General features: G+C 51.7%; 1 protein-coding gene across 13 annotated transcripts in view; it reads right to left on the bottom strand.

Moving 5' to 3' along the window:
- The window catches only part of LOC105495412 (cation channel sperm associated auxiliary subunit gamma), a 33,377-nt gene extending 11,524 nt beyond the window's left edge, over positions 1-21,853 (bottom strand). For 4 of the 13 annotated variants that reach the window (XR_011617514.1, XR_011617515.1, XM_071086560.1 and 1 more), the window contains exons 1-11: positions 20,959-21,583; positions 20,140-20,423; positions 19,998-20,051; positions 12,504-12,648; positions 12,107-12,233; positions 11,861-11,933; positions 9,230-9,385; positions 6,332-6,503; positions 3,971-4,108; positions 2,289-2,348; positions 1,969-2,088 (exon numbers count right to left, since the gene is read on the bottom strand). Coding sequence is in view for 10 of the 13 variants with exons in the window: in XM_071086560.1 (XP_070942661.1) it covers positions 1,969-2,088; positions 2,289-2,348; positions 3,971-4,108; positions 6,332-6,503; positions 9,230-9,385; positions 11,861-11,933; positions 12,107-12,233; positions 12,504-12,648; positions 19,998-20,051; positions 20,140-20,423; positions 20,959-21,493 (1,864 nt within the window). In the remaining 3 variants the exon portion in view is untranslated. Of the gene's footprint in view, positions 1-1,968; positions 2,089-2,288; positions 2,349-3,970; positions 4,109-6,331; positions 6,504-9,229; positions 9,386-11,860; positions 11,934-12,106; positions 12,234-12,503; positions 12,649-19,997; positions 20,052-20,139; positions 20,424-20,958; positions 21,584-21,724 lie in introns of those variants that run through there. The other 9 variants (XR_011617513.1, XM_071086557.1, XM_011764903.3 and 6 more) reach the window with 9 other exon arrangements.
- Positions 21,854-26,129: the final 4,276 nt, after the last annotated feature.

Genomic DNA, 26,129 nt, shown 5'->3' with positions numbered 1-26,129 from the left:
CTTGCTTCTCAGCCTCCTGTAAAACCCTCCAAAGAGCTTCCCACCCGGGCTTGCTAGTCCTTAAGAGTTTCTTCCACCGCCCCCCGCCAAGACAGGATCTCTCTGTCGCCCAGGCTGGAGTGCAATGGTGTGATCTCGGCTCACTGCAACCTCTGCCTCCTGGGTTCAAGTGATCCTCCCACCTCAGCCTATAGAGTAGCTGGGATTATAGACACGCACCACCACCACGCCCAGCTAATTTTTTGTATTTTTTTTTTTTTCCAAGATGGAGTCTCCCTCTGCTGCCCAGACTGCAGTGCAATGGCGTGATCTCGGCTCACTGCAACCTCTGCTTCCCAGGTTCAAGCAATTCTTCTGCCTCAGCCTCCCGAGTAGCTAGGTTTACAGGCACCCACCATCATGCCTGACTAATTTTTGTATTTTTAGTAGAGACAGGGTTTCACCATGTTAGCCAGGCTGGTCTTGAACTCCTGACCTTAAGTGATCCCCCCCAACCCCGCCTCGGCCTCCCAGAGTGCTGGGATTACAGGTGTGAGCCACTGCCCCCTGCCAATTTTTGTATTTTTTTTTTTTTTTTTTTGAGACGGAGTGCAGTGGCCGGATCTCGGCTCACTGCAAGCTCTGCCTCCCAGGTTCACACCATTCTCCTGCCTCAGCCTCCCGAGTAGCTGGGACTACAGGCACCCGCTACTGCACCCGGCTAAATTTTTTGTATTTTTAGTAGAAACCTGGTTTCACTGTGGTCTCGATCTCCTGACCTCGTGATCCACCTGCCTCAACCTCCCAAAGTGCTGGGACTATAGGCATGAGCCACCGCACCCGGCCCAATTTTTGTATTTTTAGTAGAGAGGAGGTTTCGCTATGTTGCCTAGGCTGGTCTTGAACTCCTGAGCTCAAGCATTCCACCCACCTTGGTATCCCAGAGTGCTGGGATTACAACAATGAGCCACCACGCCCAGCTCTTTTTTTTTTTTTCTTTTTGAGACAGGGTCTTGCTCTGTCACCCAGGCAGTGGCATGATCATAGCTCACTGTTGCCTCAACCTCCTGGGCTTATGCCATCCTTCCACCTCAGGTATATTCCAAGTAGCTGGGACTACAGGCGCACCTCCATACTCGGCTACCTTTTTTTGTTTGTTTTTTTAATTTGTAGAGACAGGGTCTTGCTATGTTGCCCCAGGCTGGTCTTGAACTCCTGGCCTCAAGCGATCCTCTGGCCTTGGCCTCCCAAAGTGCTGGGATTACAGGTGTGAGCCCCATGCCTAGCCCTTTAGAATTTCTTCATGTGAATTATAAAAAGACACTGCCTCTGAGAGGGAACAGTCCTGTTAAGGCACAGGACCTGTCTCCTCTGACCCCTCGGTTGGGGGTTTTGTGCAGTGCACAGCCTGTACAACTCTACATGGCGGCCCTATTCTCACTGCAGGTAAAATAAAATATCTTTATTGGCTGGGTGCGGTGGCTCAAGCTTGTAATCCCAGCACTTTGGGAGGCAGAGGCGGGCAGATCATGAGGTCGGGAGATCGAGACCATCCTGGCTAACACGGTGAAACCCCGTCTCTACTAAAAAATACAAAAAAAAAAAAAAAAAAAAAAAAAAACTAGCCAGGTGAGGTGGCGGGCGCCTGTAGTCCCAACTACTTGGGAGGCTGAGGCAGGAGAATGGCGTGAACCCGGGAGGCAGAGCTTGCAGTGAGCTGAGATCCGGCCACCACACTCCAGCCTGGGCGACAGAGCTAGACTTCGTTTCAAAAAAAAAAAAAAAAAAATCTCTTTATTGTGAGTCACAGAGCCCTTTCAGATCGCCAAGCCTATACCCAGTTCTCCACTGCTACCCCTCATCCAGGAGTGGCACAGATAATGTCGCCCTCCCTCTGTCTGCTGGGCATAGATCCCTCAGGATGGGCATGCGGTCCACAGTCTGGGCTCCTGCCCCTTTGCGCCCAGCCCCTTGCATCGCCCTGATTACCTGTGTTGTAGCTGACCACCTGGAAACGTTTACTGGCATTTTCATATTCGCTCTCCACTAGCAGCAGTAGGGTATACTCACCCGCGATGTAGTCAGACCAAATTATGGAGCAGGTGGTAACTGAGAGGGAAAGGGGCAGTCCAGAGCCACCCCAGGGCTCAATGGCCTTGGTCCTATGCCAGCTGTGCCCCTCCCCATAACTCTCACCCCTCCCTAAGACACTGCCCATTCTTTCCCATGACCCCTGCCACCCTCTCCTGCTCTTCTGCATCCTCAGTCCCCCCAGCCTCCCGCCGCAGACCCATCAGGGGGATTAGTACCTCCTATCTGCTCGCACACAGACCACTCCCTGGGCAGCATCTCAAAGGACACCTGGCCATCTGCAGAGCAAGGTGCGGTTCATGTTCAGTCCCTCTCCCTCCTGTCTGGCAGCCCATCAAGCCAACTCTGATTGCCCTCCTCATGCCCACCAGCCCCTCAGTCCTTGGGATCTCATTCTCTGGCCTTCCGTCACTCACACCTGGCCTATCAGAGCATGTCTGTCTCTGGTCACAGTCATGACACTGTGGGTCTCATGGCTCAGGTCTGGCCATGAGAACCACAGTGGGCCAATCAGAATTTACTCTGGGACTTGTGTTAGAATTAATGGGAAAGATGCTGTCTTCATTCTCTTGGCATGACTCAGACTAGTAGGTGACTTGAGTCTTAAGCTTTAAGGGGCTACCTTTAACCTCCATGGAGGAATAGCTACCTGAAAATGGACCCAAATTATAGGACCAATAATAATAAACCATTTGTAACACTCACCACATTGCTAGTACTAAGACCTTTACAAAAACCAACTTATTTAATCTTTATATCGACCCAGTGACCTAGATACTAGTACTACCATTAGTCACATTTTGTAGGTGAAGAAAATGAGATCAGAGAGGTCAAGTTACATATCGAAAGGCACACAGCAAAGGTGTGATGGAGCAGTCTCTCTCCAGAATCTGTGCTATAATTAATTACTATGCTGCACTACCTTACCAAGAGATGGAGTCCTGATGACATACACTGTGAGCCCCTGGATCCAGCCATACCTGAAGTTGAACCTGAGTCTTTTCATTTATGTAAGTCCACAAATTCTTTATGCCTATTATTACTATTATTAAGACAGTCTCATTCTGTTGCCCAGGCTGGAGTGCAGTGGCATGATCTCGGCTTACTGCAACCGCTGCTTCCCAGGTTCAAGCAATTCTCATGCCTCAGCCTCCCAAGTAGCTGGGACTACAGGTGTGTGCCACCATGCTCAGCTGGTTTTTGTATTTTTAGTAGAGATGGGGTTTCTCCATGTTGGGCAGGTTGGTCTCGAACTCCTGACCTCAGGTGATCCACCCACCTCAGCCTCCCAAAGTGCTGGGATTACAGGCATGAGCCACTGTGCCCAGCTGTACTTAAATTATTTTTGAACTGGGCTTCTGCTATTTTTGTTTTTCTGGTGGTGGATTTGTTTGTTTGTTTTGAGATGGAGTCTCACTCTGTTGCCCAGGCTGGAGTGCAGTGGCGCAATCTCGCCTCACTACAACCTTCATCTCCTGGGTTCAAGTGACTCTCCTGCCTCAGCCTCCTGAATAGCTGGGATTACAGGTGCCTGCTGCCATGCCCAGCTAATTTTTGTATTTTTAATAGAGATGGGGTTTCACCATGTTGGCCAGGATGTTCTTGAACTCCTGACCTCAAGTGATCTGCCTGCCTCAGCCTCCCAAAGTGCTGGGATTACAGGCATGAGCCACCGTGCCCAGATCTTCTGCGCTTTAAAGCCAAGTACATCATGAAAGATACATAACATACCCCCAAGCCCTACCCCTACAAACGCATCCCTCCACCACCACCATCACCACCCTCAGCCTGGGGGCCCTCCTCAGGGCACATGGTGATGAGTGAGGTCCCAAGGTTAGAATCGTTGGAGGTGAGAGGGTATGGAGGGGTCCCTGGGGCTGCCAGAGGCCCACACCCTTACCTCTGATGGTCCCGAAGTGTACAAAACCCTCATGCTTGCCCGTGGTGAGGGCCATTATGTACTCAGAGCCATTGCTATGGAAATACACAGGGCACAGCTTCTTGATGCACTCGCTGGCCAGGACACGAACCCAGCTGCCTAGGGAAGCCAGCATGGGGCCTCAGACCCAGGTGGTTGGATCTGCGGCCTCTGCCCTCCGCCCCGCCCACATTTCCCTGGCTTTAGTGAGCCTGTTATCTGTCCTATGGTGCTGCAGCACCTGTTCAGTGTGGTGTCAGGGAGCACCTGGCAGAGGGCACCCGCTGCCTTTGAGAAAATTCTCCTTTGCTCACACTCTGTCCACGAGGGTCAGATTGGGCTGACACCTCCCTTGCACTCCCTTGGCCACAATGATTACCATGTGACCAAGCTGGCCAAATCAGAGGCAATACCAGCTTGCAATCAGCAACAAGATGCTCTTTTCTGGGGCTACTAAGGGGCATACAAGTCTACAGTTGCTGGGCAGGGGCCGGAGTCACCGTGGCATGCACGAAGAGGTGACTGTTTAACTGTGACAGTGACCCCCTGGTGCAGCCATTCCTGAAACCAACACGCTACTGGGCTTTTCGGCCACGGAAGCCAATAAACACCTCTTTTCTTTGGCTTAAGCCAATTTGAATTTGGTTCCTCCCACTGTCAAAGTGCCCTAAGAGAGAGAGAAAGCAAAGCTGCTGGGAACACCCATTTACTTATAAGTTACAGTCCAATTTCCGGTGACTCTGGAAGCTGACAGTTCTGAGATGGCAGGAAAAACTAGAAGAGGCCGGGCGCGGTGGCTCAAGCCTGTAATACCAGCACTTTGGGAGGCCGAGACGGGCGGATCACGAGGTCAGGAGATCGAGACCATCCTGGCTAACACAATGAAACCCCCGTCTCCACTAAAAATACAAAAAAATTAGCCGGGCGTGGTGGCGGCGCCTGTAGTCCCAGCTACTCGGGAGGCTGAGGCAGGAGAATGGCGGGAACCCGGGAGGCGGAGCTTGCAGTGAGCCGAGATCGCGCCACTGCACTCCAGCCTGGGCGACAGAGCGAGACTCCGCCTCAAAAAAAAAAAAAAAAAAAAGAAAGAAAAACTAGAAGAAATAGGAGAGCTTTGGCATTTTTTTTTTTTTTTTTTTTTGAGACGGAGTCTCACTCTGTTGCCCAGGCTGGAGTGCAGTGGCACTATCTCGGCTCACGGCAGCCCCACCTCCTGAGTTCAAGCGATTCTCCTGCCTCAGCCTCCCGAGTAGCTGGGAGTACAGGCACCCGCCACCACACCCAGCTAATTTTTGTATTTTTAGTAGAGATGGGGTTTCAACACATTGGCCAGGCTGGTCTCAAACTCCTGACCTTGTGATCCGCCCACCTCAGCCTCCCAAAGTGCTGGGATTACAGGTGTGAGCCACTGCACCTAGCTTTTTTTTTTTTTTTTTTTTTTTTAGATGACATCTCGCTCTGTCACCCAGGCTGGAGTGCAGGGGCACGATCTTGGCTCACTGCAACCTCCGCCTCCAGGGTTCAAGCGATTCTCCTGCCTCAGCCTCCCAAGTAGCTGGGACTACAGGCACGTGCCACCATGCCCAGCTAATTTTGCTAATTTTTTGTATTTTTAGTAGAGACGGGGTTTCACCGTGTTAGCCATGCTGGTCTTGAACTCCTGACTTCAAGTGATCCACCCGCCTCAGCCTCCCAGAGTGCTGGGATTACAGGCATGCACCACCGCACCCAGCATTTTTCTTTTTTTGAAACAGGGTCTTGCTCTGTCACCCAGGCTGGAGTGCAGTAGTGTGATCATAGCTCACTGTAGCCTCAAACCCCTGGGCTCATGTGATCCCCCCTCCCATCAGCCTCCTGAGTAGTCTGGCCTCCTGAGCCACTGTGCCTAGCCTCTCTTTTTTGTCTCCAATGAGTTTCCCTTGAGGCTTTGCCCATCTGTTTCTCTCTCTCCTCCGGCTCCTTCTGACTTGCCATGCCCCTCTCCCTCTTTCTCCCTGTCTGGTCTCTCTCAGCATGTCCTTCTGCCACCCTGTGTGGGCACACGCATGTGTCTGCTTCTCTCTACCTCCCTTTATTCTCACACCCCCTCTTCTCACAGTTGCTCACAATTCCCAGGAGGGTCTGAGTGGAAGCCTCATCCCGGCAAAAAAAAAAAAACAAAAACAAAAAACAAAAAAAGAGGGGGCAAGGAAAGGTCCATTCGGGGTGGGCAGGGGTGGTCAGGGCCTTAGCAGGTTCCTTCCCTGCTGCCTCACCCACAGCAATGCCAGCCCCAGGTACCTTCTGTGGAGGGGTTCACCGGGGTGCCCTCCCCAGGCGTGGGTCCTGCCACAGCCCACTCACCACTGCCGCGGTTTCTCTCATAGAGTGTGGTATAGGTGCCTGTGAAATAGTAGACCAGCTGGTTCTGCCGAATGAAGAGGGTGCTCTCGGTGGCAACAGTGTCATAGATGGTGGCTGTGAAGCCAGATTGGGGGCAGTAGAAGGAGCCCACCCAGCAACTGTCAATGCTTAGCTGCAGGGGAGCAGAGGCCAGTGGTGAGCAGGTGGCCTTGGCCTCAGCCCCCATGTCCTGCCTTGCAGGGAAGCTCCTGCTCTGACAGCTGCCCCAGAGTGCTCTCCCTGCTCACCCTGCAGCAACACCTTGGTAGCCAAACCTCCCCTATATGGACCAGAGAAGCAGGTGACCCAGGCCTGAGCCAGTTCAGGCTTCGTGTGCCCCCTGGAGTTGGGCAGTGCACAGCATGCTCAACGGTCCTTAGCGGTCCTTGTACCCCTGGCTACAGTCAGGGTTATACCTACATGGATACAACACCCCATGCTCTCCCCAAGGGACTTTTTTTTTTTTAAAGGCTGGATCTGGCTCTGTCACCCAGGCTAGAGTGCAGTGGTATGATCGCAGCTCACTGCAACTTCAAACTCCTGGGCTCGAACGATCCTCCCACCTCAGTCTCCCGAGTAGTTGGGATGACAGGTGCTCACCGCCATGCCTAGCTGATTTTTTAATTTTTATTTTTGTAGAGGTGAGGTCTCGCTATGTTACCCAGGCTGGTCTTGAACTCCTGGGCTCAAGCAATCCTTCCGCCTCAGCCTCCCGAGTAGCTGGGACTACAGGTGCTTGCCACCACTCCCAGCTAATTAAAATAAATAACTGTGTGATGAAACCCCGTCTCTACTAAAAATACAAAAAATTAGCTGGACGTGGTGACACGCGCCTGTAATCCCAGCTACTTGGGAGGCTGAGGCAAGAGAATCGCTTGAACCCGGGAGGCAGAGGTTGCGGTAAGCCAAGATTGCACCACTGCACTCCAGCCTGCGTGACAAGAGTGAAACTCCATCCAAAAAACAAAAAACAGAGGAATGTGTTCCAAGAGATGAGACAAGAAACCCCGTCTCAGTGATACTGTTTGAAATCCTGGGCCAAGCAGAGCCTGAAGTCTTGAATTTTTTGGTCTCGTGAACCAGTAAATTTTCTTCTCCACTTTCAGGAGATGGCTAGCGAAACTCTCATATCCATTTCCCTATATTTTTTGGTGATTGAATTTAGCTGGGCATGTACCACCCAGTGTCCCCTGCAGTTGGATGTAGCCAGGTGACCCCTTCTCACTAGCGGAATGTCAGTGGATGTGAAGCTTGCTTAAAAGAAAATGGCTTGCCCTCTACTTCTTCTCCTCCCCTTTCCCAGTGGCTGCCATCATACAGAAGTCAACACCTCCAGCCCAGGGGATGGTGAAGTGAGAAAATGGAAGGAACAAGGTTCTTCACCTCTGGACTGTTACGAGAATGAGCAACAGCCAGGTGCGGTGGCTCACACCTGTAATCCCAACACTTTGGGAGGCCAAGGTGGGTAGATCATTTGAGGTCAGGAGTTTGAGACCAGCCTGGCCAACATGGCAAAACCCCATCTCTACTAAAAATACAAAAATTATCCAGGTGCGGTGGTGGGTGCCTCCAATCCCAGCTACTCGAGAGGCTGAGGCAGAAGAATCACCTGAACCCGGGAGGCAGAGGTTGCAGTAAGCCGAGATTGCACCACCGTACTCCAGCCTGGGCAACAGAGCGAGACTCTGTCTCAAAAAAAAAAAAAAAAGAAAGAAAGAAAGAAAAAGAAAAAGAAAAAACGAGCAACAGTCTTTATTTCAGTCATTCTCTTCCAGGGTCTCTTTGTTACAGCATCTATACCTGGACCCCAACCAACAAAGGTGAAGCGAGCTGTGCAGGGGGAGGATCTGTTTCCTGGGGGCAGTGTGGAAGGGAGTGGTGGGGAGAGACAGGAGCAGGGAAGACAGGAGACAATGAGGTGAGACCATCAGGGAGAAATCCCCATGGTTAGAGAACAAGAACAGGCTGCGCACGGTTCTCTGTTCTCTGGGTAAACCAGTTCTCGGGGTAAACCAACCTGGCTTGGCATTCTGCCTGTAGCTGCACTAATTCCAACATATTTCTGTCGCTGAAGCCAAAAGATCCTTACTTCAGACACTCTCTCCCTATTATGGGATAATATAGGCTCTCAAAGCCTAATAGGAAACTCTTGGGCAGAGATGTATATTGCAATGCAGAATTTTCCAGAGTGGAGAAGGTAATGGCACACATATACCATTGGTTATGGAAGCTATTAACCCTTTTTTTTTTTTTGAGACAGGGTCTCGATCTGTCTCCCAGGCTGGAGTGCAATGATATGATCATAGCTCACTGCAGCCTCAAAGTCCCAGGCTCAAGCAATCCTCCTGCCTCAGCCTTCTGAGCAGCTGAGACTACAGACTCATGCCACCACCCCGGCTAAGTTTTGTATTTTTGGTAGCGATGGGGTTTCACTATGTTGTCCAGGCTGGTCTCAAACTCCTGCTCTCAAGTGGTTCTCCTACCTCAGCCTCCCAAAGTGCTGGGATTATAGGCATGAGCCTCTGCACTCAGCTGGAAACTATTAACTTACATCATCCTCACAATAATCCTATGAAGTAAATATAAGTATTACTACCATGTTACAAATGGGAATCTGAGGACCGGGTTGTTGAATGCCAAGTCCAGGGTCAGGCAGCCAGGTGGCGGCAGAACCAGGATTTGAACCTAGGCCTCTGGCTGTAGAATCGTGTGTTTTTTCTTCATGCTCTCTGCCTCTCATGGCGACTGATGTGTCTGTGGGGACCTCTTCTAGAGCCCCAAGCCCCCACCCTATTCCAGGGGCTGAGGCCCAGCTCCCTCCAAGAGGCCCCGCCCACCATCTGCCCCCACACCGTTCACCTCCACCAGAGAGAAGTCCTTGAAGCTGGTGTCGGTCATCAGGACGTACTTCTCATTGGGAATGCCTCCCAGGATGAGCACAGGTGACTGGTCCACAGTGTGCCACAAGGGCCTCGATGAGATACCCACAAAGTACTGGGGCATCAGGTTGAAGAGCTGCCAGGGAGGGACAGGAGGGACGCCAACACTCCCGCCACTCTCCTGAGGCTCCATCTCATTTAGGTCCAAGGCCTGACCTGGACCCACAAGGCCCCACGCAATTTGTCCTTCTCAATTCCTTGACCTCATTCCTTACCATTCTCCCCCTCACCCCCTCTCTCCCAGCCACACGGCCTCTTCTCTGCTTCTCAGACCTCCCAGGCACACGCCCACCTCAGGGCCTCTGCTTCTCCTGATGAAATGCTCTTCCCCTAGTATCCATGCGATTCTCTCCTTGGAAGCTTAAACTTCTCAATGAGGCCTTTTTTTTTTTTTTTTTTGAGACGGAGTCTCGCTCTGTCGCCCAGGCTGGAGTGCAGTGGCCGGATCTCAGCTCACTGCAAACTCCGCCTTCCGGGTTTACGCCATTCTCCTGCCTCAGCCTCCCAAGTAGCTGGGACTACAGGCGCCCGCCACCTCGCCCGGCTAGTTTTTTGTATTTTTCAGTAGAGACGGGGTTTCACCGGGTTAGCCAGGATGGTCTCGATCTCCTGACCTCGTGATCTGCCCGTCTCGGCCTCCCAAAGTGCTGGGATTACAGGCTTGAGCCACCACGCCCGGCCAAGGCCTTTCTTGACCATCCTATTAAACATTGCACTCTCCTTCTGCACAGACCCAACTCCCATTGTCCTGTTCCATTTCTCTCCAGAGCACTTACCACCCTTTACCCTACTACGGAATTCACTTGATTTTCACATTTACCAGTTTGCCAGGTTGCCATCTGTCTCCCCTACTACAGTGTCAGCTCCAGGAGGGCAGAGATTTGGGTCTGTGGGTTCACTGCTGTGTCCCCATGATGCAACAACGTGTGCTCAGTAAGTGCCTGCTGAGTGACAGCATGAATGAATGGGTGAATGCATCGGGATTAAGAATATGGGTATGAGGCCAGGCGTGGTGGCTCACGCCTGTAATCCCAGCACTTTGGGAGGTTGAGGCGGGTGGATCACCTGAGGTCGGGAGTTTGAGACCAGCCTGCCAACATGAAGAAACCCCATCTCTAATAAAAATAAAAATAAAAAATCATTAGCTGGGTGTGGTGGCATGTGCCTATAATCCCAGTTACTCAGGAGGCTGAGGTAGGAGAATTGCTTGAACCCGGGAGGCAGAGGTTGCAGTGAGCCGAGATCACACCACTGCACTCCAGCCTGGGCAACAAGAGCGAAACTCTGTCTCAAAAAAAAAAAAAAATTGCATATGGGCATGGGCTGGGCGCGGTGGCTCACACCTGTAATCCTAGCACTTTGGGAGACCGAGGTGGGCGGATCACTTCAGCCAACCCTGGCAACATGATAAAACCCTGCCTCTACTAAAAATACAAAAACTGGGCCGGGCGCGGTGGCTCAAGCCTGTAATCCCAGCACTTTGGGAGGCCGAGACGGGCGGATCACGAGGTCAGGAGATCGAGACCATCCTGGCTAACACGGTGAAACCCCGTCTCTACTAAAAAAATACAAAAAACTAGCCGGGCGAGGTGGCGGGCGCCTGTAGTCCCAACTACTCGGGAGGCTGAGGCAGGAGAATGGCGTGAACCCGGGAGGCGGAGCTTGCAGTGAGCTGAGATCCAGCCACTGCACTCCAGCCTGGGCGGCAGAGCGAGACTCCGTCTCAAAAAAAAAAAAAAAAAAAAAAAATACAAAAACTGAGGGGAGAGTATCACCTGAGCCTGACGAGGTCACTCTCCTGCACTCCAGCCTGGATGATGCACTCCAGCCTGGATGATAGAGTGAGTCCTCGTCTCTACAAAAAATAAAAAAATTATTAGCCTGGCGTGGTGATGGGCGCAGGTAATCCCAGCTACTTGGGAGGCTGAGGCAGGAGAATTGCTTGAACCCAGGAGGTGGAGGTTGCAATGAGGTGAGATTGTACCACTGCGCTCTAGCCTGGGGGACAGAGCAAGACTCTGGCTCAAAAACAACAATTAACTAATTAATTAAAAAGTTAGCTGGATATGGTGGTACATGCCTGTGGTCCCAGCTACTCGGGAGGCTGAAGTGGGAGTATTGCTTGAGCCCAGGAGCTCAAGTCTACAGTGAGCCATGATTGCAGCACTGCACTCCAGCCTGAATGACAGAGCAAGGCCCTGTTTCAAAAAAAAAAAAAAAAAAAAAAAACATATATGTGTGTGTGTGTGTGTGTACAGGTATGTACAGGAGTCAGGCAGATAGGCAGATAACTTCAAGACTCCTTCCATGCTGAGGGACTATGGGAAAATGGTTCCATCCCTTTGGGACCTCAGGTGTCTCCTCTTTATAATGGAGTATGTGAGAGTATGTCCCCTCAAAGAGTCACTGGGGAGATTAATGGAATCTTCATGTGGGGCCTGGCATGAAGTTGGTGCTCCCTAAATGGGATCTGCTGCTTATCTGGGAAGTAACCAGGGCGTCAGCGTAAGGCCCAGACCATTGTCTTTTTCCCCTGCCCAGATTCCCTCACCTCATCTCCCACAGTGAATTGGATGTTATTGTCCTGGTTTCTCTTCAGGAAGCCATTGATATTCACCTGGAACCTAGCAGCAGGTGCAGGACAGGCGCAGGTGAGGTCCCAGTGTCAGGGGTTCCACAGCTCGCAGCTGCCTCTCTCCCCATTCTCTCCCTTGGATCTCCCACTGGCTCCTCTGGGGACCCCGGGGTGAGGAGTTCCCCTGGAGTCCACCCCGGCCCCACGCTTGGGAAAGGATACCTTTTATCTGGAATGAAGGTCCCCAGGCCATTGCTGCTGACGTCCACACGCATGACCACACTGCCATTCTTGATAGGCATGGGCGTGTACCAGCTCATGCTACACACTTCCTCTGCTATGCATGGCTCTGCAGGGAGGCCCTGGGCACTGAAATTGCTGGGGCCTCCCAATGGCCGGTTCCAGGCCCCAGACCACACTGGGATCTCCCCACAACTCCCCATACCCGCCTCCATGCCATGGGTCCCACTGGGGCCTCTGTGTGGCCCCATCTAGGCCATGGAATGTGCTGAGCTCCTGCCCCCCCACATACCCTCCTCAGATCATGGCCCCACGGCGGCCCCCAGCAAACCCCAAACCCCTGCCAGACTGCGACCCCTCCAGCCTCCCCCAGGCCCACCTTTGCTGCGGAAGGGGGCAGCCTCCATCTGGATCTGTAGCTGCTCTATCTTCCAGCGGTAGAAGTTGACTGGCGACTGGAAGGTGACCAGCACCACGGGCTTTAGCCCCGTCAGGTGGCCCATGCGCACCAGGTCCTCAGAGTGCTGAGGGTGAGATGGCCCCACGAGTGTGTCCTTATGGTAGCCTCTGGATGCCCCCTGCCTTGAGCCCACCTCGAACAGCCTGTCTCCTGGGCTGGCCGGGGGCAGCACACTGTCCACCATGTGATGGCCAGAGGACATGGTCTAGGTTTGGGGCTTGGATGGGGGATGGGCCAGCCTAGGAGGGGGCAGAGGGGTAAGGGGCTGTGGAGGGAGTCGGAGGCCTTCCTGGAGGAAATGACTCCAGAGCCAGTGTCTGCAGACAGAATGTGCATGTAGGGAATACATAGGGAAGGACAGCATGGGATAAGCAAAACTGTGCAGGTGGGAGGGATGCTGGGAAGGTGGGAGGGATGTGGCACCTAGGGTGCTGCTTTCCACTCCGGGAATATCCAGTTCCAGCTTAAAAAAAAAAAAAAAAAGGCCGGGCGCGGTGGCTCACGCCTGTAATCCCAGCACTTTGGGAGGCCGAGGCGGGCGGATCACAAGGTCAGGAGATCGAGACCACGGTGAAACCCTGTCTCTACTAAAAATACAAAAAATTAGCCGGGCGCGGTTGTGGGCGCCTGTAGTCCCAGCTACTCGGGAGGCTGAGGCAGGAGAATGGCGTGAACCCGGGAGGTGGAGCTTGCAGTGAGCTGAGATCGGGCCACTGCACTCCAGCCTGGGCGACAGAGCGAGACTCCGTCTCAAAAAAAAAAATTAGAGAGATGAGGTCTCACTACATTGCCTAGGCTGGTCTTGAACTCCTGGTCTCAAGTGAGCCTCCCACCTTGGCCTCCCAAAGTACTGGCATTAAAGGCGTGAGCCATCTCATCTGGCCCCCAGTCTCACTCTTGAGGTGGGCTTCCACTGTCTCTGCAGCAGACTTTCTGCCACCTATGCAAGTCAGAGGACAGCCAGGTTCTGGGCCTGGAGCTTGGGGTGAGGGTGGGATGGGGTAGTTACACAGGAAGGAACTGAGGATGAGGGTGACAGGGCATGCCTGGACAGCCTCCAAGGGATCTGGGATCCTGGCTGGATAGAAAAGGGTGGGGAGCGCTTAGAGTGGAGATGAGAGAAGAGGAGAAGGATGTTTCAGGCACGTGGACCAGCACCAGTGAAGGCTAAGAGGCGTCCCTGAGAGAAGGCGGCACTCAGGCCACCAAGGGGAGGCCTTGGTCGCCGTGGAACCAGGGCGAGGGATTTACCAGATCCAGTCGCCTGTGCACAGCCCTTCATCCAGAGGGCTGACTTTCTTTGCCAGGCTCCTTTTCCTTTTTTTTTTTTTTTTAAGGAGTCTCACTCTGTCACCCAGGCTAGAGTGCAGTGGCATGATCTCGGCTCACTGCAGCCTCTGTCTCCTGGGTTCAAGTGATTCTCCTGCCTCAGTCTCCTGAGTAGCTGGGACTACACGTGTGCACCACCATGCCCGGCTAATTTTTGTATTTTTAGTAAAGACGAGGTTTCACCATGTTGGCCAGGCTGGTCTTAAACTCCTGACCTCAACTGATCTGCCTGCTTCAGCCTCCCAAAGTGCCAGGATTACAGGCATGAGCCACCATGGCTGGCCTCTTTTTCTTTCTTTGAAAATTGTTTAATTTTTGTAGGGACAGAGTCTACTATGTTGCCTCGGCTGGCTATTTCTGTAATTTATTTATTTATTTAATTATTTATTTTTTACATGGGACAGGGTCTTGCTATGTTGGCCAGGTTGGTCTTGAACTCTTGGCCTCAAGCAATCCTCCAGCCTTACCCTCCTAAAGTGCTAGGATTACAGTGTAATCCTATAGTGTAAGCCACTGCACCTGGCTTTTTTTTTTTTTTTTTTTTTTTTAAAGATAAGGTCTTGCTCTGTTGCCCAGCCTGGAGTGCAGTGGTGCCATCACAGCTCACTGTGACCTCCACCTCTCCCAGACTTCAGCAATCCTCCTGCCTCAGCCTCCCAAACAGCTGGGACTACAGGTACCGCTACCATACCTGGCTAATTTTCAGATTTATTTTTTTTCAAGATGGAGTTTTGCACTTGTTGCCCAAGCTGGAGTACAATGGCACCATCTCAGTTCACTGCACCCTCCACCTCCCAGGTTCAGGGGATTCTCCTGCCTCAGCCTCCTGAGTAGCTGGGATTACAGGCATGTGCCACCATGCCCAGCTAATTTTTGCATTTTTAGTAGAGATGGGGTTTCACCATGTTGGTCAAGCTGGTCTTGAACTCCTGACCTCAGGTGATCCACCCGCCCTGACCTCCCAAAGTGCTGGGATTACAGGCATGAGCCACCATGCCCGGCCCAATTTTTTGATTTTTTTGTAGAGACAGGGTCTCCTATGCTGTCCAGGTTGGTCTTGAATTCTTGGGCTCAAGCAATCTTCTCTCCCCGGCCTCCCAAAGTGCTGGGATTACAGGTATGAGTCACCACACCCAGCACCAGGCTCATTTCAATCCTGTCAACTACACCTGTCCCTGGCCCTGCCTGAGTTCCTATTCGAGGAGGTGGTGCTAGTCGGGCAGGGACCTCCTTCCTGTGAAGATGACAGTAGCCGCTCACACCCTGGTCCTGTCCCCGTCATCTCCTGCCTGTGCAATGCAGCAGCCTCCTCCTTGTCTCACTGCTCCTGCCCTGCCTCCCAACAACAGGGGGCACCCAGTGAAGCCTGGAATCAGATCCCATCCCTCGTCTGCATAGGGCCCTCTCAGGCTGTGTCTCAGAGTAAAAGCCAAGTCCTCGCCATGGCCAGTCAAGCCTAAAAAACCTTCCCCGTCACCTCCCTGACCTCTCCTCCCGCACTCCCTCTCACTCACTCTGCTCCAGCCACAAAGGCCTCCTCACAGTTTCTAACACGTGCTGACCTCTTTCCTACCTCTGGGCCATCGCGCTGGCTCTTCCCTCAGACTAGAATGCTTTGCCTGGCTCTCCTAACAGTCCCCACTTTTCATTGTTTGATCATTCATCATTCATTCATCATTTGATCATTTCTGCTCAAGCCTCTCCAAAGTGACCTTCTCCAACTATCCCCACTAAAACAGTGCCCCCGCTTCTAACAGATCACCTCATTTTATTCTTTGCATTTATTAATATTACTCTCAGAAAGTCTTTCATGCCAGCCTTAGGCAACATAGTGAGACCCCGTCTAATTGAAAGTCCACTGGTGTGATGGCTCGAGCCTGTAGTCTCTGCTACTTGGGAGGCTGAGGCAGGAGGATCACTTGGGCCCAGGAGGCTGCAATGAGCTATGATCGACCCACTGCACTTCAGCCTGGATGACAGCACAAGACCCTGTCTCTAAAAAAATAAAATTATTGGCCAGGCGTGGTGGCTCATACCTGTAATCCCAGCACTTTGGGAGGCCAAGGTGGGCGGATCACTTGAGGTCGGGAGTTCAAGACCAGCCTGACCAACATGGAGAAACCCCATCTCTACTAAAAATACAAAATTAGCCCGGGTGGTGGCGTATGCCTGTAATCTCAGCTAGTTGGGAGGCTGAGGCAGGAGAATGGTGTGAACCCAGGAGGCGGAGCTTGCCGTGAGCCGCGATAGTGCCACTGCACTCCAGCCTGGGCAACAAGAGCGAAACTCCATCTCAAAAAAAAAAAAATATATATATATATACACACACACACACACACATATATATAAATAATTTCTTTTTTTTTTTTTTTTTTGACAGAGTCTTGCTCTGTCGCCCAAGCTGGAGTGCAGTGGCGTGATCTTGACTCACTGCAAGCTCCGCCTCCCGGGTTCACACCATTCTCCTGCCTCAGCCTCCTGAGTAGCTTGGACTACAGGCACCTGCCACCACGCCCGGCTAATTTTTTGTAGTTTTAGTAGAGATGGGGTTTCACCGGGTTAGCCAGGATGGTCTTGATCTCCTGACCTTGTGATCCGCCTGCCTTGGCCTCCCAAAGTGCTGGGATTACAGGCATGAGCCACTGTGCCTGGCCTATTATTTCATTTTTAATGCATTTACTTGCTGATTATCTGCCTCCCCAGACAACTGAATCCACAAGAAAAACCTGACCATTTTATTCACCATTGTATCATCTGAAATAAAAGGGGGCCTAATTCACAGTGGGTGTTGAGTGAATAGAAAAAGGTATTATTTCCACACAGAGCCTTTTCTATGAGCCAGGTACTATGCATGCTTTACACATATTTAATCACTATATCATTATTACCATACCCTTGTTAATGATGAGAAAACTTTGGCACAGACAGGTTAAGTAACTAGCCTGAGAACACAGAGTTATTACGTGCCTGGCTTCAGAGCCCAAACAATTAACTATAGCCAAAACAATCTAGAAAAAGAGGAACAAAGTTGGAGGACTCAAACTTCCCCATTTGAAAACTTACTACAAAGCTACAGTAATTAAAACTGTGTAGGCCGGGCATGGTGGCTCATGCCTGTGTAATCCCAGTACTTTGGGAGGCTGAGGCCAGTGGATCACTTGAGGTCAGGAGTTCGAGACCAGCCTGACCAACATGGTGAAACCCTGTCTCTACTAAAAATACAAAAATTAGCTGGGCGTGGTGGCTCACATCTGTAGTCCCAGCTACTTGGGCAGCTGAGGCAGCAGAATCACTTGAACCCAGAATGCATAGGCTGCAGTGAGCCGAGATCATGCCACTGCACTCCAGCCTGGGTGACAGAGTGAGACCCTGTCTCCAAAAAAAAAAAAAAAAAAAGACTGTGTGGTACTGGCATATGAATAGGCATTTAGAGCAATGAATTATTGAGGAAATCAATTCATTTAGAATAGAATTGAGTCCAGAAATAAACACTTATATTTATGTTCAATTGAGTTTTGACAAAGGTGCCAAGACAATTCAGTGGGGAAAGAATAATCTCAACAGGCCAGGCACGGTGGCTCACGCCTGTAGTCCCAGCACTTTGGGAGGCCAAGGCAGGTGGATCACCTGAGGTCAGGAGTTTGAGACCAGCCTGGCCAACATGGTGAAACCCTGTCTCTACTAAAATATAAAAATTAGCCAGGCGTGGTGGTGCGTGCCTGTAATTCCTGCTACTCCGGAGGCTGAGGCAGGAGAATCACTTGAACCTAGGAGGTGGAGGTTGCAGTGAGTCAAGATCGTGCCACTGCACTCCAGCCTGGGTGGTGGAACGAGACTCCATCTCAAAAAAAAAAAAAAAATCATCTTACCAAATGGTACTGGGACAACTGGATATGCACATGTAAAAGCTTGGACCTCACAACATATACAAAAAATAACTCAAAATGGATGAAAGACCTAAATGTAAGAGCTAAAACTAAAAATCTCTTAGAAGAAATTATGAGTAAGTCTTCATTGCCTTAGGCAAGGCCTTTGTAAATGACACAAAAAACACAAGCAAAAAAAGAAAAAAAATTGATAAACTGGGCTTCACCAAAATTAAAAACTTTAATTCCTACTACTCAGGAGGCTGAGGCAGGAGAATCTCTTGAACCCAGGAGGCAGAGACTGCAGTGTGCTGAGATCACGCCACTGCACTCCGGTCTGGGCCACAGAGTGTTAGGAGAAGCTGAGGGAGGGCTTGCATGTCTGACATAATGTAAAAGAGTCTTGGAACATGTCCGGGGTCCAGGGTCTAAAACCCCTTGTGGCCTTCGGAATGCCAAGCCACATGCTAAAGGGTGGCAGGCTACCCCGACGCACCATAATCTAAGCCCAGGGCATAAAATCCCTCGTGGCTTGGATAGAATCCAGGGCTCGTGGCTCTGGAATGTGTCTAGACTTGCTGGCTTCTTGCTCCTTGTGCTTCCAGGATTGATTGTATCTTGAGTTAAAAGAACCTGCTCTCCATTATCTCCAGTAACAGAGCAAATGCTAAACCATCACAGCTGTCAATCATGTGCTTAATGCAATGCGCCCTTTTGACCTCCACATTCTCACCACCTGTTTCTCTGTTGGATTACCAATAAATAGCGTGGGCTCCCAGAGCTCGGGCCTTCGCAGCCTCCATACACTAGCAATGGCTCTTTAGTCCCACTTCTCTCTCTCAAACTGTCTTTTTCTCAATCCTTTGACTCCGCCGGACTTCGTTGCCCCCATGACCTGGTGTTGGGTCTCATCACCCCAACAGCAGAGTGAGACTCCATCTCAAAAATAAATTAATGAATTAATTAATAAAAATAAAGACAGGGGCTAGCTCTGTCACCCAGGCTGGAGTGTAGTGGCATGATCACAGCCCCCTGCAGCCTCAACCTCCTAGGTTCATTATGATGCTCCTGCCTTAGCATTTCTACACATGTGAGCCACCATGCCCAGCCAAACTGACCTAGGCTAGTCTTGAACTTGTGGATACAAGCGATCCTCCCATGGTGGTGTGGTGGCACACAACTAGTCCCAGCTATTCAAGAGGCTGATGAAGAAGGTTCACTTGAGCCCAGGAGGTCAAGGCTGCAATGAGCTGTGATTTCTCCATTGCACTCCAGATGGGGTAACAGAGTGAGACCCTGCCTCAAAAAAAAAAAAAATAATAATAATAATAATGGTGAATTTTATGGTGTGTGAATTATATATATGGTAAACTCCTACTCAAAGCTTTAAAAACATGAAACAAGGCCGGGCAAGGTGGCTGACGCCTGTAATCCCAGCACTTTGGGAGGCCGAGGCGGGCAGATCACGAGGGTAGAAGATTGAGACCATCCTGGCTAACACAGTGAAACCCCGTCTCTACTAAAAATACAAAAAAGTAGCCGGGCGTCGTGGCGGGCGCCTGTAGTCCCAGCTACTCGGGAGGCTGAGGCAGGAGAATGGTGTGAACCTGGGAGGCGGAGCTTGCAGTGAGCCGAGATCCAGCCACTGCACTCCAGCTTGGGCTACACAATGAGACTCCACCTCAAACACACACACACACACACACACACAAATGGAACAAAAAAGCAGCTTACTTGAGCACCTACTAGGTGCTTGGTGGGTCACTGGGAACTGCACACAGCCTTCTTGAATCCTTAAAGCCACCAGGGTTGGATGGGGCTACCACTATTAAAATATTGAGATGTGGGCCAGGCACAGTGGCTCATGCCTGTAATCCCAGCACTTTGGGAGGCTGAGGCAGGTGGGTCACATGAGGTCAGGAGTTTGAGATCAGCCTGGGCAATGCGGTGAAACCCTGTATCTACTAAATACAAAAATTAGCCGAGTGTGGTGGCACATGCCTGTAGTCCCAACTACTTGGGAGGCCGAGGCAGGAGAATCGCTTGAACCTGGGAGGCGGAGGTTGCAGTGAGCCGAGATCACGCCACTGCACTCCAGCCTGGGCAATAAAGCAAGACTCCTTCTCAAAAAAAAAAAAAATTAATAAATTAATCAAAATGTTAGAGATGGGAAAACGAAGGCTCATAGAATAAGCCTATCTGTGCTGCACCCACTCACCTTTTCCTCGCAGGAGTAGTTGATCTTCAGGTAGTAAGGGAAGCCCAGGTATTTCTGCAAAGAGAGGTTCGGCCGCATGTTCAGAAATGAGTGGAGTGCGGGTTCAAAATCCCTCTGGTTCGCTTGACCCTGGTTCCCTCACCTCCCTCGGGTCGATGGGTGAGTCCACCAGCATGTGAAACAAGTTGCCTACTGTGTCCACGAGCTCTTGCTCAAAGAAGCGGTCGCTCGCACCATTCTCGCCTACCCTCTTAAACTCGTTCAGGACAACCTGCCAGGTGCATTCTTCGAAATCCTTGATCGCCCACAGCCTCCGCGACGCCAGGAGCACTGCCAGCAGGGCCCACAGCACCTGCAGGACTCGGACTCTGGGCCACCGAGGACCGGCAGGGAACATGGCTGGGCCGCACATAATGTGGCTAGAACCTGGAGAACGCAGGCGTCAACACCCACGCAGAACAGCTCTCTGGAGCCCACTTCTAAGACTTCACCTCGCTTCTGCGCCTCGCACAGCCCATGCTCCTGGTCACGCCCCGGCTCTTGCTCCTGGCCCCGCCCCTGCTCTTGCTCCTGGCCCTATCCCCGCACGGACTTTTAGCCCCGCCCCTGCTCTTGTTCCTGGCTCCGCCTCTGCACTTGCTCCTGGTCCCGCCCCTGCTCTTGCTCGTGGGAACCCTCGTGGGGATCGCACCTCTGCTATTGCTCCGGACCCCAGCCCTACTAATGTTTCTGGCCACACTCCTGCTCCTGCGCCTCGTTCCGCCCCGCCTCCACGTCTCTTCCTTTATCTCCACCTTGCTCCTTGTTTCGCCCCCTCTCTGTATTCCACTCTTGCTCTTCACCTGGTCTTGGTTTCTATTTCTCGCTTTGACAGCCCCTCTCTTGTGTTCCCCCGTCCTGCTCCTGCCTGCGATCGCACCCGTGTACTTCCACCCGACTCTGCCCCAACTTCTTGCCCTACCCTCGCACTTCTCTTGGTATCGCCCCTTTCTCCTCGCTCGGCGTCTGCCCAGGGGCTGGGTACTGTGCCTGGTCTTGCCCCTCTCCGGGCCCCGCCCCTGCTCTTGCTCCCGGCCCCGCCCCTGCTCCTGACCCCGCCCCTGCTCCCGGCCCGGCCCCTGCTCTTGCTTTCGGCCGGGCTCCTGTTTCTTGCCCAAGGCTTGCTCCTTGCTCTGCTTCCGCTCCCGGCCCCGCCCCTGTTTCTCCACCTGGTCTTTATGGACCCGTCCCTTCCCCGGGTTCTCGGCGATTGGTTCTTCTAGCACCGGCCCCTCGCCCCGTCCCGCCCTCTGGTCACGCCCCTCCTCCTCGCCCTGCCCCTTCTCGATGAAGACTGTCTCTTCGCCTCGGGATCTTTCCTTGCCCTTCGTTGTTTCCTCGCCCCACACCTTCTCCTTCCACGCCGGCCCTAGCTTCTTAGCCGGCACCTTCTTGAGTCTCACCTTCCCCTCGTACCACGACACCTTCTTGACCCACTTCTTACTCTTCCTTCCCATGCCATGAACACCTGCCTGCTTTGTACCCCGACTCTCCTACCCCGCCCCGCCCTTCGCCCTTCACGTTCGGCTCCCCCTTTCCCTCTTCTGCCAGCTCCCACGACTCTCCCCTCTTTCCCCTGCCTCTCCCCTTCTCGCCTCCCCCCTCCCCTCCCCTTCCTAATTCCTCCCCCTCCCCGGCATCCCCCCGCCCCGGGATGGCACCGCTCTTTCTCCCCGGCCCCGTGGTACCAGTCACTTGGTTAAAACCGGTCAACTGTCACTCGGCCGCACCAGTCCCGCCCCTCTTGCCCGGTCTCAAAATGGCCGCCCACACTTCCACAGCCGACTTCCGCCTTTGCAGAGGCACGCCCTCCACTCACGCTGTCTCCAAGGTAACGCGCAAGCCCTAAGACACCTAGGGCCGGGGACAGTCTCAGCACTCAGAGCGCGGAGCCTGGTCGGCAGAGGGTGCTGGAGACAACGTTTATGCCAGGAAGGCCTTCAAGAAGTTTCTATTGGTGGTTCTGGCAGCAAGCACCGTCCCTACTTGTCCTTCTACCCAAATATTCTTTTTTTTTTTTTTTTGAGACGGAGTTTCGCTCTTTCACCCAGGCTGGAGTGAAGTGTGAAGTGACGCGATCTCGACTCACTGCAACCTCCGCTCCCCCGCTCAGGATTCAAGCGATTCTCCTGCCTCAGCCTCCCGAGTAGCTGGGATTATAGGCTCCCGCCACCACGCCTGGCTAATTTATTTTTTGTATTTTTAGTAGAGACGGGGTTTCGCCGTGTTGGCCAGGCTGGTCCCAACTCCTGACCTCAGGTGATCCACCCACCTCGGCCTGCCAAAGTGCTGAGATTACAGCTTAAAAAAGTGTGGGATTACTCCTTTAAAAAGTGTGGTTTCCTAGAGACCTTGTGAGAGTGAATCGGCTACTTAGCACCATCCTCTAAAAAACAGGACAAGGACAGCTATCTCACACGGTTGTGGGAAGTGTGCCCGGCTCGAGTAAAATATTAATTTTCATTTGCATTCTGATGCCTTACAGGTAAGGATTCAGGCCATGACATTTTGATGAATTCCAGACCAGACATTTAACCCAGTGTTTTTCAAATTTGAGCATGTATTAGACTCACCTAAAGGGCTCGGTAAGCCAGGTTGGTGGGCATCACACCCTGAATTTTTGTTTTTGTTTTACAGATGGAGTCTCTGGCTGGGCATAGTGGCTCATGCCTATAATCCCAGCACTTTGGAAAGCTGAGGCAGGCGGATCACTTGAGGTCTGAAGTTCGATGCCAGCCTGGCCAACATAAAACCTTGTCTGTACCAAAAAATACAAAAATTAGCCGGGCATGGTGGCGGGCACCTGTAATCCCAGCTACTTGGGAGGCTGAGGCAGGAGTTGCTTGAACCCAGGAGGCAGAGGTTGCAGTGAGCCGAGATCCCTCCACTGCACTCCAGCCTGGGCAACAGAATGAGACCCTGTCTCCAAAAAAAAAGAAAAGAAATTAAACCAGCTGTGGTGATGCACACCTGTAATCCCAGTACTTTGGGAGGCTGAGGTAGGAGGATCACTTGAGACCAGCCTGGGCAATATGGTGAGACCCTGTTGCTAATTTTTTTTTTTTTTAATTAGCCCAGTGTGGTGACCCATCCCTGTGATCCTAGCTACCTGGGAGGTTGAGGCAGGAAGATCACTTGAGCCCAGGAGTTTGAGGCTGCAGTGAGCTCTGAAATACACAGAAATGCAGTGAGCTGTGATCACACCACTGCATTTCAGCCTGGACAAAAGAGCAATACCCTATCTCAAGTTAGCCTTGAATTTCTGGCCTCATGTGATCCTCCCACCTCTGCCTCCTGAGTGAGTACCTGGCTACTTCCAGAATTTTTTATTCAGTAGATCTGGAGTGGGGCCTGATAATTTGTATTTCTGGCAGGTTCCTAGGTGATGCTGATACTAATGGTCTGGAGACCACACCTTGAGAACCAGTGCTCTAGAACCTTCCATGACCCTCTAGGCCCTCAGGAAAACTTCCAAACCCCTCGGTTTCCAGAGCCCCTCATACTCTCCTCCCTGTCATTCTATCTGGCTCATCTGCCCTCCCCCCTTAGACCTCTGTGGTCCAGTCTGGTCACATGGAGCGACTTGAATATCCTTGATCAGGCGTGACCCATGCATGCTCCAGACCTGTGCAGGCTCAGTAATGCCCTCTGGAATACCATTCCATGCTTTTTAACAGGGCCCACCACTTTCCTTCCCTTAGGTCTTCTCTGTGATACATGACCAGCCCTCATCCCACCTCTTGGCCCCTCTAGGCCACTCATGGCTGGAAATGGGTATTTCTTTTCCACTGGATCACAGGCTCCATGAGGGCAGGGTGTATGGCTTTCTCTACCTCTGTTGTCCCTCAGCCCTGCCAGGCACCGCACATAATAGTTGTTTTATGTAAATGAACCGATGATGGCGGTCTATCCTTCCCACCCCAGCCCACCCCCACAGGCCAGGGAACGGTGACGTCTTCTAAGGGAAGAACCTCGGTAGCCATGTACAGGAGCCCTTTAATTATTTATTTTATTTTTTTTTTTAGAAACAGGGTCTGCCGGGCGCGGTGGCTCAAGCCTGTAATCCCAGCACTTTGGGAGGCTGAGACGGGCGGATCACAAGGTCAGGAGATCGAGACCATCCTGGCTGACACGGTGAAACCCCGTCTCTACTAAAAAATACAAAAAACTAGCCGGGCGAGGTGGCGGGCGCCTGTGGTCCCAGCTACTCCGGAGGCTGAGGCAGGAGAATGGCGTAAACCCGGGAGGCGGAGCTTGCAGTGAGCTGAGATCCGGCCACTGCACTCCAGCCTGGGCGACAGAGCCAGACTCAGTCTCAAAAAAAAAAAAAGAAACAGGGTCTTACTTTCTCACCCAGGCTGGAGTGGAGTGGTGCAGTCATTGCTTACTGCAGCCTCGAACTCCCCAGCTCAAGTGATCCTCCCATCTCAGCCTCCCAAGTAACTGGAACTACATACAGATGCGAGTCACCACGTCCAGTTAATTAGTTTTATTTTTAATTTTTTTTTTTTTTTAGGAGATGGGGGTTTCTTTTTCATCATCATTTTCTTTTTTTTTTGAGACAGAGTCTCACTCTGTCACCCAGGCTGGAGTGCAGTGGTGCCATCACGGCTCACTGCAACCTCCACCTCCCCATTTCAAGCAATTCTCCTGCCTCAGCCTCCTGAGTAGCTGGGATTACAGGCATCTGCCACCACACCCGACTAATTTTTGTATTTTTAGTAGAGATGAAGTTTCACCATGTTGGCCAGGCTGGTCTCGAACTCCTGACTTCAAGCGATCCACCTGCTTCAGCCTCCCAACGTGCTGGGATTACAGATGTGCGTCATTGCACCCGACCTTTTTTCATCTTAAAAAAAAAAATAGGCCGGGCGCGGTGGCTCAAGCCTGTAATCCCAGCACTTTGGGAGGCCGAGGCGGGCGGATCACAAGGTCAGGAGATCGAGACCATCCTGGCTGACACGGTGAAACCCCGTCTCTACTAAAAAATACAAAAAACTAGCCGGGCGAGGTGGCGGGCGCCTGTAGTCCCAGCTACTGGGGAGGCTGAGGCAGGAGAATTGCGTGAACCCGGGAGGCGGAGCCTGCAGTGAGCTGAGATCCGGCCACTGCACTCCAGCCTGGGCGGCAGAGCGAGACTCCGTCTCAAAAAAAAAAAAAAAAAAAAAAAAAATAGAGATAGGGTCTCACCATTTTGACCAGTCTGGTCTAAAACTCCTGGCCTCAAGCAATCCTCCCATCTCAGCCTCCCTAAGTGCTGGAATTACAGACATGAGTCACCATGCCCAGCAGAGATGGGGTCTCACATGCTGTCCAAGCTAGTCCCAAACATCTGGGTTGGAGTGATCCTCCTGCCGCAGCCTCCTGAATAGCTGGTGTTCCACCACACCCGGCTAATTTTTAAATTTTTTGTACAGGGAGGGTCTTGCTATGTTGCCCAGTGCAGTCTTGAACTCCTGCCTCACTCGATGCCTTCATTAGATCTTAAACCGCAAGATGTTTGCTGCAGCATTGTTGTACCAGCAAAATACTGGAAAACACCCACATATCATCAACAGGGGATGTTGAAATTATTTATGGGACATGTGTCCCAGAGGAGGCACCATAAGATATAAGACCTATTGTGGCTAGGTGTGGTAGCTCACGCCTGTAATCCCAGCACTTTGGGAGGCTGAGGCGGGTGGATCACTTGAGTTCTAGGGTTCGAGACCAGCCTGGCCAACATGGTGAAACCCTGTCTCTACTAAAAATACAAAAATGAGCCAGGCACAGTGGCAGGTGCCTGTAATCCCAGCTAATCGGGAGGCTGAGGCAGGAGAATCGCTTGAACCTAGGAGGTGGAGGTTGCAGTGAGCCGAGATCTTGCCACTGCACTCCAGCCTGGGTGACAGAGCGAGGCTTGGTCTCAAAAAAGAAAAAATAAAATAAAATAAAATAAAATAAAATAAAATAAAAAAGACCTATTGTGTGTCTCTGAAATTATCTCTGAATTACACTGTGTTGGTGACAAAAGCAAGGTACAGAAGAAGAATAGAAAAGTGACATTAAAATATTAATATTTATAATTGATACAAAAAAAGCATATTACAGAAG

Source organism: Macaca nemestrina, chromosome 20 (genome assembly GCF_043159975.1).
Source record: "Macaca nemestrina isolate mMacNem1 chromosome 20, mMacNem.hap1, whole genome shotgun sequence".
Classification (NCBI taxonomy): domain Eukaryota; kingdom Metazoa; phylum Chordata; class Mammalia; order Primates; family Cercopithecidae; genus Macaca; species Macaca nemestrina.
Note: the sequence above shows the minus strand (reverse complement) of the source record. Positions and strands in the feature narration are given on the sequence as shown.